Source organism: Melopsittacus undulatus, chromosome 3 (genome assembly GCF_012275295.1).
Source record: "Melopsittacus undulatus isolate bMelUnd1 chromosome 3, bMelUnd1.mat.Z, whole genome shotgun sequence".
Lineage (NCBI taxonomy): Eukaryota > Metazoa > Chordata > Aves > Psittaciformes > Psittaculidae > Melopsittacus > Melopsittacus undulatus.
Genome location: NC_047529.1, coordinates 54,116,368 through 54,129,516, shown reverse-complemented (window position 1 = coordinate 54,129,516; position 13,149 = coordinate 54,116,368). Strand labels below are relative to the sequence as shown.

General features: G+C 40.0%; 1 protein-coding gene across 1 annotated transcript in view; it reads left to right on the top strand.

Moving 5' to 3' along the window:
• The first annotated feature begins 3,617 nt into the window (after positions 1–3,617).
• MMS22L (MMS22 like, DNA repair protein) overlaps positions 3,618–13,149 on the top strand; it is a 90,902-nt gene continuing 81,370 nt past the window's right edge. The window contains exons 1-4 of the mRNA XM_031045457.2: positions 3,618–3,687; positions 5,226–5,413; positions 8,538–8,663; positions 11,825–11,877. Coding sequence (XP_030901317.2) covers positions 5,235–5,413; positions 8,538–8,663; positions 11,825–11,877 — 358 coding nt within the window. The 5' untranslated portion in view covers positions 3,618–3,687; positions 5,226–5,234. The remainder of the gene's footprint in view (positions 3,688–5,225; positions 5,414–8,537; positions 8,664–11,824; positions 11,878–13,149) is intronic.

The following is a 13,149-nucleotide window of genomic DNA, read 5'->3' as shown; positions in this document are numbered from 1 at the left end:
AAAATAAGTAGACAACTTTCTCTAGTCAAGATACTTTGTCTCCAGTTAACATTTATTATTGTTCTAATTGTGAGAATACAGGATAAAAGTATAGCTGTCAATCTGACTAGTGACTAAGTATGGAAAAAGTTAAATTTTCCAACTTTAATATTCTTGGCCTTTATTCTGTATTAAGCAGCATACAGAAGTAAAAAAGTTACATAACCATGCATATTCCCCACATTTAAATCACTTCATGTAATATCAGGTAAATTATCCAAGGAAAAAAGAACAAACCTACATTATGATTCACCTTTTGGATGGTGAGAACTAAACCGTTAAAAACCTAACTTGTTTTCTAAAATGCGTCTGTAGTAAAGACTATGGCAGCTGAAATAGGTATAAGAGCAACACAGCAGTCTGAGGTGTTCACAAAGTTTCTACGCATAACAAAGTAGCTCCCATTCAAAACATCGTAATTTGAGGAAGTTACAAACGCCTGTGCCTCGGGCGTAAAATACATTTAATCTCTCCTACAGATGATTGCTCTCTGACAGTGTGTACATTATTGCCCTTTTCACAACCTTTAAACACAGACACAAAGCTCAACTCCACCTCCACCCTCCAAGCCGTCAAGTTGCCAAAAAACACGGTTCCAAAGTGAAAAGAGCCCCCGGGTTGCCCCCTTGGGCTGTTCGCAGGGTACTCACCATGGCGGGCTAGTTTTGAAGACTTCCTTCCCCTCCCCCTGCACCTACGCACAACGAGGGAGAATGGTGAGCAGTTTCAGCATTAAATTTGAACTTCCCTGCTTTTGTTAGCATGAGTCACCACCTTAACATTATCTCAGCTGTAGACTTTTATCTGTGAATATCTAAGCCCTGTCTTGTGGAAAACTAATTACTGAGCCACTGAGAGGCTTCATAATGTCCTGCATTTAAGTCCTGAACATCATACATAATGCATAGGAAGCAGTCTCTGCACTCTGATTACAGAACACTGTCATTAAGAGAGCAAATTAAAGATGTGAATAATTCACTGCCTGAGCTTATTGTCAGTGCTGCATCATGAAATTAGAATTTCTAATAAGTACTGCAATTTTTTTAACCCAATTAACACAGAGAACATCTTGAGTCTGATTAGTACAATAAAAATTATTACCTTATTCTTTTGCTTCACAACAGCCAAATTAAATACTGTACTTAATTATGCAGCATTCATCGCTTCTGTGCTGGAAATAATAATAATAAAAAAATCTCCCTATCTCTTTAATAAGACTTCCAGTATTTAGAGTGCAACCGAAAATTAGAGCATATGAATCTCCAGCACAATTTCTTATGGCAAAGTTACTCTGGTTTTGGGCTTTTTTTTATGTTTATTTTTTTTTTTATTTTTAAGACTTTGAAAATCGGTTTTAATATCAGCAGCCGACCATGATGTCACTGCCGAAGACTTTTCTGGAAACAAAAACGTATTCGGAAAAATCCCCACAAAACGATCCTTCTGAGCAAGCTCTGAATATATATTGTGAATTAACTTTCTCTGTGTTGATGTGAAGATAGAAAAAAACCCCAAACCAGCATTACTGACTTGAAACCGAATACACAAACATACAAACATAGAAACGCATAAATACATACATATGTATAGGTTGTTTTAGAAAAGATGCTTAGGAAATATACTACGAAAAAGCAAGAGCCATATCAGTTCTCTTACCTCAGCTCCCTCTTGGCACGGGATAGATAACATCCTCTCATCCCAGAAAGGAGGAAAGTCCAATTCAACATCCAGTGCGTTGTTTTTCCCCCACACGGCTCCTGTTGCCATGTTAAATAAGGAAAATGATCACGGAGGATGCAGCTTTTGTCTCCAAATACTTTAATACTGCGTTTCAGTGTCAAGGACCCCAGGAACCCTAGCACATCTGGCAGCACACACCACTGGCTGCAGCTGCTGCAATGGGATTTTTCCTCAGCCCTATTTCATTTCCAGCTCCTCTTTCTTCCTCATCCTGGGAAAGTTTAATCACCGAGCACGGCTGGGGAAAATATAAAAAATGGAAAAGAAGAAAAAGAAAAAAGGGAAAGGTGGCATTGCAATCAGGAGCTGTCTTGGTTTTGTCCTAGAGACAGTGACTGCAGCAAGCACCTTGCATCTTTGTCTAGTTGTTTTAGCATGTGCATGCAAGAAGGAAGAAAAAAAAACAGGGCTGAAAATTATTCAGGCATAATGCAATAGACATAAAGAGACAAAAAGACAGAGGGGAAGAGGAAGAGAAGGGAAGAGAAAGAAGAGAGGGAGGGCGAGAGGAAACAGAAAGATTAAGAGACGGAGAGGGGGCTGTCAGTGCAGATAAATCTGCATATGGAAATCAGGGTTATCCTGGGTACAGTTTTATTTAACCATGATGTACTGTTTTTTTAATTAGACTGGAATTTAAAGAAGGAAATGAGGGATTCTTACAGACACAGGAGCAAAGGAAGCATTTTTAATCACAGGAGAGTTTTCACAGTAGGCAGTGGCAGCAACAGCAAAACTTTTAAGAGCAACTTTCTTACTAGAAACTAGTTCCATGCACTTGCTGCTAATTTACACCCAAAACTCACGCAAAACTGGAAGAGCATTAATTTTGAAATTATATCAAACCAAGGCCATCCAAAATAACGCACTACTTAAAAAAAAAAATATCCCGTCTCTGCTAGGTGCACGGTATGCATTTTAAGCAAGTTATGCCAGGTACGAGTTTTGGGACTTTCTCCCTGGCCTCTACTCTGTGGTGACTGTCATACCCAGCGTAGCTACTTCAGTAAATGAAAAGAACAATACCCAGATTGAATTTCAAGTCTACTAAACACCATTGTCCATGCCTGATGAGAATTACGTCTGTTTCCCACAGGAGCAGTACCTGACAAACCTGAGAAGGCTGGATCAGGCTCTGTAAGGCATCAGAAAAGACCAAGACCTCTTGCCCATGGAGCACAAGAAGACGAGGAGGTAGCAGCCTGACCTGGGGCACTCACTAGCAGTGGCAAGACGGTGGCGTTCAGATGAAAGGCAGCCAGGAGTCACCTGTGGTGGCTGGCCAGGCAGGGCACACCTGGAGCCTGGGAGCACAGAGAGAAGCTGCCTGAGCTCTACCGGCTGGCTGGGGGAGGCGGCTGCCACTAAACCCCACCTATACTTGAAGTATGAAGCACTAGGAACTAACAGGGTCCGGGGAATGCAGCTGCAGCATGGAAAGGATCGGTGAATAAGGGGCAAAGCTGGGGGTAGGCGGAGTTCACGGTGATGGAAGAACGGCTGGCCTGCCGGCAGACGGGGTCGTCCTGGGGAGGCCCTAGAGGCGGCATGCAGAGCCCAGCGGGAGCCGGAGGCACACACTGGTAGGACAGCCCCTGGTGGGCGGTCGGCCTGCCTGCTTCGCCGCTGCGGGGCGCACGCGTTGCTGCGCCCTGAGGTGGGAGGGCGGGCTAGGGCACGGGGCGGCTCCGGCGAAAGGAGCGAGTTAGCGAGCGGGCGGGCTGACGGCCGGACAAGTCCCGTCCTTCCCCTCCGGGGCGGAGGAGAGCCGGGTAGCGGGGGAAGGAGGAGCGGCCGGCGGCCAATCGGAACGGCGGCGCTTGCGCGGTGTTGGGGTGACGGTGGCGCGCGGGACGTAAGGAAAAGTATCCGGGCGCGGAAGCGGAGTGGCGCCTAACCAGCGCGTAGGTATGCGCTGCCCTTCTTACTCGCTCCCCGCTTCCCTATCCTGAGCTCGGCCACGGCCTGCTGCTCTCCAGCGTATCCCCCGGCTCAGGCCCGGCCCGACTCGACCCGGCGCGAGGGAGGAAGCGCTTCCGGGTAGAAGAGAGTCGTGCTGTGCTGCAGGCTTGACAGGAGAGGGTCGTGTTCGTGGCCGGTGCCCGGAGCCCGGGCTGGCGCCGGGGCTGCTGCTCCCGGGGCTGCTGCTTCAGGAGGCTCTGTCTCCGTTTTGTAGTTCCCGCTCACGGGTTGCAGCCAGGGAAGTTCTCTGGTATGGCCGGCAATGAAAGGTGTGGTACTTCGAGCCAATGATGGGTTCCGGTAGATCAGGATGTGGTGGACACAAGTGACGGGAACTGCTACCGTGATGAGCTACCTTTACTGCACTTCTATTCCCCGTGCTTCTCTCGTGTGGGGGGATTTTGGTACCCTAAACTGAACAGTCTTAGAAGCTTCTGAGTTAGGGTGTTCCCTTTGCTTATTTCTTAAGTCACCAGTTGTGCTAACATGCCTATGAGGGTCCTGCTGTAAACTGAAGCACTGAAGTAATTCTTTCACTTAAGAGTTGTACTGCTTCTGCTGCACAGCACCACAGGAATGTGAATGAATGGGGAAAAGTAGGACAGAAGTTGTTTTCTCTTTTTTCCCACTGAGCTTATTTTTCAGCCAAGCCTCTGTGTTACAAACTTCTAGCCATGGTGTAAACTGGTTTCTGCAAGAGCAGTATCAAGAACTGCCAAGTTAATTTAGCGTTTTAATTATATTGTGAAACCTGTAGCCCAATTCTATTCATTATGTTTTTTAAAATATTAATTCACTAATGTCAATTATATAGTTAATTTCTTTTGGACATGATCTTCATTCTCCTTTACTTTTGGTTGTTTTTTTTTTTAGATTTCTGAGGAGTCAGACTTTTTAAATATGAACTTCCAATTTTACCTATATCAAAATCAGCCATACAGTCGTTTTATGAGCTTTAAAACTTTAGCATTTCAGGGTTCTGTAATGATCCCATGGGATATATTTACTGCTTCTTTCCTTCTTAGAAGGACCTTGAGTTGTAATGTTGCCTTAAAGGTCTGGACAACTTCCAGCCTGTAATATATGATGTATTTTTTTTTTGTCATAGATACTCTGAATGTAGAATGAACTGTTGCTGAAAGTAGTTCACCTAGGCCTTGTGATGCATTCTTGCCTCTTATTTTACTCAGCGCTGGTCTAACCTCATGACTACTTAATTTAGAGACTTAAACCAGAAGAAAATTAACATACTTTGATCTTTTTGTAGTCACTGATATGTCTGCTTGATGGAGAAAGATACAATTGCACTAAGTGGGAGGATTGTGTGGCAGGGCATGAGACCTTGACTGCCTTTCTTGGTGTTATTATATCTCTGTTAGTTTGATGTTACAGTTAGTCAAATCTGTGTCCTCACTAGAGCTGAACGATTATTTGAAGAAACATTATGATTTTTTTAAAATTTACCTGTTTATTTTCCTGATCAGGTGGAAGCAATGGACGATGACTTCACAGCTTCCTCTACACCCCCATTTCTCACTGAAAGCTTGGAGATGGCAATGGAAATGGAGATTGAGAACTCAAAGCCGCCTTGTTTTTCCTGTGCTTTTGACAGCCAAAATGGAGGAAGGAGCTTTCCTGCAGAGTCTTATTTAGCAAGTGGGTCTCTGAAGAGGTATGGGGTTTTTTAATTACAAATATAATACCTTTCTAAGATGTGCTTTCCACTGGTGTTTGGTGCCTCTAAATGCTGTTTCCAAATCAGTTTGTTCTTCAGCTCTTATTATGATCCTGAGATCAATTTATTTGGTACCAAAGTGGGAAGGGCAATTGTGTTGATACACTTCTTTGAGCAGTGTTCTAGGTTCGCTTTTATTCACTTCTCTCTTTTATCCACATGATAGAAACAAACCTCCTCTGCCCAGCTTCCCCAGATGCTGGTACTGTCCTTTGTAGCTTTAAGAACCATCTTTCTCAAAGCATTCTACTTTTTTGCATTTATTCTGGATTTAAGGTTCAGAACCCAGATGAAAAGAAAGTATTTTCCATGAGATTCTAAAACGTTACTTTGGTTTAGTTAATACCTTCTTTACTGTCTGTGATCCAACTTGGTTTTCTGTGCCATTTGCTGAGCCTGCAGGTGTTGTCTTGTTTCTCCTACAAAAGCACATTCATTCTGTCTGTCCTCCTGTCAAGCCTCATATGTTGTGTTGTTACTTTGGGTTTCTTTAACCTTAATTTCACAGTCTTTTCTGTAAGCCTTAAAAGGGATTCCGGTTTTTATTGTTGTTGTGGTTGTTTTTTATTATATTGGGGGGGGTTGTTTTTTATTGTTATTGTATCAGAGCACATTCATTCAAATTTATGCCAGGTAGAGGAGTGAGAGAGCCTATGTCTGCATGAACATCAGGCATTTCATGGCAGAAATAATTTGAGTACTGAGTGAGTTGTCAGGAGCTTGTATGTAAACAGGTTTCCCAGGTCACTGCAGTCATGATAATAGTGTTCTCCAGTTGTTTATTCACCTTGTCTGCTTGAATTGTAATTTGGATAAGCCTGCACGTGGGGGACTCCTCTGTCTTCATTATCTAGAACAGGAGTAATTGGATGTAATTGCTAAAAGCTTCAAAATAGACCAATGTTTAGGCAGTTACCAAGTGAGCTACAGGTGTTAGGGGAGATTGAGCCAATTATTCAGCAGATGCTGTTTTTGCCTCTGAGAACTGAATTGTTAATAGTGTATAGTTCAAGAAGAATATGAATTTGGTTTACAATGTAATGAAAACCAAGTGCTTGCCCAGTCCATTTTTGTTGTTATTATTTTTTAAAATAGAAATATTTCTTGCATATTAGTGACTTCTTTTTCAGACATGCTCAAGTACTTAATGAAGGGTAGTGCGAAAATTCTGAAATAGTTTGCTTTGATGCCTTTGTTGATCTTAATATGCAGCTTGCTGTGATTTTCTTTTTTTTTTTTTGAAAGCACATTAATGAAATATTTTTATATTTACACAGTTCTGTTTTAACAGTCTATACAGATGTTTGATTTTTTCCACTTTCTTGTTTTCTTTATCTTTTCCTTAGCCAGAGCAAAAGGCAATCATGGTCTAGTGTTAGTTTGTTATAATAATGAAGTCACATTTTGTGACTCTCCTTAGTTCACCTGCGTAGAAGTGTGCTTTTATTAATATGCTTTTATCAATGTGTTCTGTATAAATACTAATAAATGTATATAAAGGAGTAATCATATATTATAGCATTAATCATCAGGCATGTCTCTAACTTGTCTCTAAATTGGAGAGACATCAATTTGATAGATGGATCACTTGGTGGATAAAGAACCAGCTGGATGGCTGCATGCAAAGAGTTGTAGTCAATGGCTCAATGGCCAGCTAGAGACTGAGTGGTGTCCCACAGGGATCAGTGTTGGGACTGGTCTTGTTCAACATCTTTGTCAGTGACATGGACAGTGGGATTGATGCACCCTCAGCATGTTTGCCAATGACACCAAGCTGTGTGGTTCAGTTGATATGCTGGAGGGAAGAAATGCTATCCAGAGGGACCTTGATACGCTTGTGAGGTGGGCTGATGCCAAGCTTATGAAGTTTAACCACGACAAGTGCAAGGCCCTGCACATGGGTGGGAGCAATCCCAGGCACAGCTACAGGTTGGGCAAAAAGGAAATTCAGTGCAGCCCTATGGAGAAGGACTTGGGGGTTATGGTGGATGAGAAAATGAAAATGAGCCGGCTTCAGTGTGCACTCACAGCCCAGAAAGCCAACCGTGTCTTGGGCTGCACCAAAAGGAGCGTGACCAGTAGGTCGAAGGAGGTGATCCTGTCCCTCTACTCTGCTCTCGCGAGACCTCACCTGGAGTATTGTGTGCAGTTCTGGTGTCTTCAACATAAAAAGGACATGGTACTGCTGGAACAAGTCCAGAGGAGGGCCACGAGGATGATCAGGGGACTGGAGCACCTCTCGTATGAAGTCAGGCTGAGAAAGTTGGGGCTGTTCAGCTTGGAGAGGAGAAGGCTGCGTGGAGACCTCATAGCAGCCTTCCAGTACCTGAAGGGGGCCTATAAGGATGCTGGGGAGGGACTCTTCATTAGGGACTGTAGTGATAGGACAAGGGGTAACGGGTTAAAATTTAAACAGGGGAAGTTTAGAATGGGTATAAGGAGGAAGTTCTTTGCTGTAAGGGTGGTGAGGCACTGGAATGGGTTGCCCAGGGAAGTTGTGAATGCTCCATCTCTGGTGGTGTTCAGGGCCAGGTTGAAAAGAGCCTTGGGTGATATGGTTTAGTGTGAGGTGTCCCTGCCCATGGCAGGGGGGTTGGAACTAGATGATCTTAAGGTCCTTTCCAACCCTAACTATTCTATGATTTTATGTAGTGTACACAAAGACAGATTCCAAACATAAATATAGATTGTGCTATCTAATGTAGCAGCTTCTTCTGTTAAGGACAGCCTGTATGTTATGTCTCAGCCCCCTTGTAAGGACGAAGATGCTTCAAGGTGGTATCTTGTTAATTTTTATTTGTTTCTAAAATATATTGTGCCCTGTGACTATATTATGGTTTTATCCTCTTGAAGCTAGGTGTTGTCATATTTTATGTCCTGTGTAACATATTGCTGTAAAACATATAATAGTCTTTTGAGAGCACTGCTCTTCCTTCCTATCTAAAGTATAGGTGCTGCTAATATATTGTTAAAACACCAGTGGTATGTAAGATGGCTGTAGATGTTATATTCTATGGGCTTATTACTGTGCAATATGAATATTGTTTGCTCTATTTTACAGGGTATTGCTGAGACTAGATCCTTCTCCAAATGATTATGAAGATGATGTAGTAGAATTGTTTGGCTTTCAGTTTGTTACTGAAATGGCATTAGTAGAGTCCTGTGGACTTCTCTTTGGATTACTTAGGTATGATAATGTATTTTATAATTAATTCACTTCTGTAATTATAGTCACCGTAAGGATGTAACAAACTTTTCAAGTTTCCTATAGTACAATTGTAAAAGACCGTGGGCTATGTAAAGCATCAGAAAGATCATGCTGTTTTTGTAACGCTCCAGTAAGTGGTGGATAAGACACAGATTAATTACAGAATGAAGTAAATTTTTCTACAGATTTTTTATCAGTGTGGTGCATCTCAGCCATCAGTAGATAAAAATTGGTAAGTATAGTTATTACAACAGTGTTGTGATTAATTTAAAAGGTTCTAGCTTCAGAATATGTGAATACACTATGTAAGATTTCCTTGAATGAGATTGTGCTACCCATATAATTGAAGTTGTCTTTTGAAGATTTTAAGTCCTTTTTTTTGTGTATAAAGAGAAGTGGAGGTTAAAAATCAAACAGTGTAAATGCTGGATGCAGCATTTCCTTCAATTGTTTGGATTAGGATAGCTTTGGCAATCTCTTCAGATACAGTTACTCAGTGTTTGACTAATTCAATGTAGATGTTTAATCTGGTCAGTGCAAATACACAGATCACTGATAATCCTCTTTGCTACTGATAATCCTCAGGATGTACAGCACATACAGAGAGTAGATGGGAGCAGAGCTTTTGTATGATTCCACAAATGCATGGTATATTCCATCATTCCTTTGATTGTAGTGGATACTTCTGTCTCTTTAGGGTATGACCAAGGGCATGATGTGAAACATCACCAATAGGGTCTGACTTACTGAAACACCATAGCATAGATCGCAGGAAGTATATCAAAACCAGTTTTATTTAGCTTTGCTTGTTTAATGCATGCTTTGACTTCACAGTGATTTTTAAAAAAAGTAATCTGATAATGAAGGAGATGGGAGGATAAGTTAGTAAAAGAAACACTGTATCTCTTTCAGCATTCAGTCTGATCTGTTTATTAACATGAAATCACTAGGCAGTTACACAGCAATGTGGTTGATCTGTTGAATTAAATTGATTTTTTTTTTCCCTTGTAATGTCAGCCGCTCTGTAATTGTAATAGAGATGAACATAAGACATAATATTTTTATTGTGATATTTAAGTTATTCAAGCTATACATGTTTTAAAACCACTGAACTGGTCTCAGTAATGGATTTCAGCTAACCGTTGTGTATGGGGGTTTGCTTGCTAAACTGTCTTTTGGTGTGACAAGTCCCTCTGCAAAGATATTCTCTCTTTCAGTTCATTTGTTCAGTCATGAAATGGAACACTTTTGTTTAAAGACCAATTGACAACTGAAAGTAGGAAAACTCATTTTTCCATTGTAGAAAATCATATGGGAGAAGTACAATTTGTAATTATTCTTGAGGACAAGGTGGTTGAAAACAGATATCATCTGTACTTCATAAACTGAACTATGTTTAAATACATGCTTACAGAAACCTAGTTTTTTTAATGTGTCTATAAATATTTAATGTGGCTATTTAGTATTTTAAAACATTTTAATTAATAACAATATACGGTAGAACAGCAAGTTAAAAACATGAATTGTGCAATAAAAAAAAATCTTACTTGTGGGTTTTTTATGTAATTGATGATGTGTGAGTCAAAATGGACAAGACCTATATAGCCATTTAAGTGGATTTACTAAGACAATATATCTTTGATTAATAAAGATCTTTGATTAATAAACTGTCAAAATATTTATTTGCAAACCAAATTATTTAATGATTAAGAGCTTTGAGGATCAATCTTTGAGGTACAAATGCATATTGAAATTAAGATGACTTATTTAACTGATGATATCTTAGTTATGCTTTGCATGCCCAGTTTGTGGTTGTATTTTATCAGCCCACTTTATTCTGCCTTTTGTTAATTCAGTGGAAAGTATTTCTTTTTCTTTCTTTTTTGTCTCCTTCTGGCTCCTTTCTGACACTGTCTCTCTAACCTTCAGCCTCAACAGCCCTCCTGCTTTAGACATCCTTCCTTTCTACATGGTTGAAATACTTGAAATTCAGCTTTGATTTCAAAATAAGACAAGCAAAGAAAACCCCACAACCCAACTAAATGGTTGAAAGTAGTCTTGGGTAGCTGACATGATTTTATCCCAGGGAGGGAAAAGCTAAGGGAGATAATTCTAATGTGTACCTGCCAGGTTATAACCTGGAGTTTTGGATCCTTGGGGGAATTTTCTGGGTTTTTTTTGTTTTGTTTTGTTTTGGGGTGTTGGTTTGAGGGGTTTTGGTTTGGGTTTTGGTTTTTTTTGTGTTTGGATTTTTATTTTTTTTTTTTCAGTAAGAACATTTGATGTGGGTTGGATCCAAGAATCCTTCAGTAGTTGCTGCTTTGACTGCATAAGAAACGAGGCAGAGAGCTTCTTCCTCAATTTATGCAGCATTTTCTCTCAAAAGTCTGTCTTGCACAGTTGCGCTTTTCATGTATTCAGTTTAGTACCATGTTATCTCTGTGGAGACTATACTTGAAGACCACTTGAAAATAACTGTTGCAGAACATGGCTGAGCACTTACCTATGTTACAGCTATTTTTAATTTTCATTTGCAGTGTCAGTTAGCAGGTCCTTTAAAAGTGCTTTCCTGCTCCTTCAAAACTCAACTGAGTTTTAATTTTTCTAGAGACACTCTCCTTTAGTATAATTTGCTGTTTTATCTTTTATGTTCAAGTTAAGCAGCAGAGCACCCTAAGCAGGAAAATCTGCTGACAGAATTTACTAGTGCTCATTCACAGTGAACTAATTTAGTGTATTCTGAGTGTATGCCATGAGGGCTAACTTTCAGGTTTATTCTGTGGTCAAATATAAAGTTGAGTTATGCTTGTGGAAAGGTCACCTACGGGCAATGGCTTTCAGGGATTTTGTGTGTGTGGTTGCTTTTTTCTTCCCCAAATATTTAACTAAGTTTATATCTGTTGTAACTGTGATTAATGTTTTTAAAACAAGCAAGAATTCTATTGCCATCACTTCACACTTGTATGTGTCTGCCTTCTACGAATACTTTCTCCTAAGGTACATTTCTGTAAGATTATTCAGAAATACAAAACAAGAAACATCTCTCATCTCTCATCTCTCTATTCTATTTAGACCTTACTAGAATGTAGTTAAATAACTTTTCTTTATATAAATATAAACTTCTGTATTCCTTTAATTAGGCAACAGATATACACACTGGAAGACTTAGTACAAACGAGTTCTTCTGATTTTGGTAAGTTTAACACATTTAGTTTGACACTGGGATAGGTATCACTGTCTTTTCATTACTAAAATATATTATTGCAGATAATGCTTGTGCTTTCTTTCGTGACCAAGGGCTCATGGACTGTGCAACAGAACAGCATATAACCAGCACAAACTTGCAGTAAAGGTACAAATACAGGCAGCCAAATGATGTAAGGTAGTGTGAAAATCGATAGTGAAAATGTTGAGAGTTGGTTTGGAACCAGATCTGCCTGTACAGTTGGTGGCCAGGGCAATCCTGACTCTTCTGACCTCAGTGGTGGGTTTTGCATTAATTTGACTTGAGCTTCAATGTCATCTCTAAGGTAGAATTTGGCAAAACTTAACTCATTTATAAAAATGGAAAGTTGTTTCAAAACTCCCAATAACTATTTTATTTACAGAAATAGTGGGTTGGGACTTTTTTCAGTGTTCTCTTGCTTACATTTAAACAAGTTAGTAATATTTGTTCAGTTTAAAGTTACTTACAAACTTAGTTTATCTTTGCAGCAGGATTGATAAAATAGGATTGCTACAAAATGCTTTATTTCAATTAAATACTAAGGCACGAGAAGTAGTATGTTTCTGAAGGATTATTGCAGCCTTGGGCTTATTGTAAGTTTGAAGGCTGAATTACTTAGCAAGTTGAGAAGTTCAGTAATTACTCAGAAATAAACTGACTATGGTATCTTCTTATTGCTGCAGTTACACTGCTACTATTCTAAGAGTAGGAGTGAATAATTTTATGCATTGTTATTATTTTGGTTTGATATTGGCATGCTCTGCCATGTAAATCATCAGTATGAATCTATCATCCAGCTTCTGTCATATGCTTTTGTTGACTGTATCTTGAAAGTCTAATTTTGCTGATGTTTAATACATAAGTGGAAATAACCTTATTTTAAATTACAGTTGAACCATATTTTTTTTTGGTAACTGGACACCAAGAAACTGTTCTGTAGTCCTTTTCCCCTTTAATTTAAGCATCTGCTTGGTTGTCTTGTCTGTATCCTGTTCGTCCTCTTGTCACATAAGCTGGTAAAATAAGTAACCGTTGGATTTTATGTTTTGCACCAGGCTTTTTTGTGACCTAGAGCAAGTCACTGATACATCTGTGACTCAGTTCCCCCTTTATACAGCAGGCAGTGTGATGTTAGGTGTTATTGATGTTGTAGATAAATGCGCTATTGCCACTGTTAAAGCCCCCAGGTTACCCCTCAGTATATCTTTGTTGTGCATATATATTTATACAGATATCGAT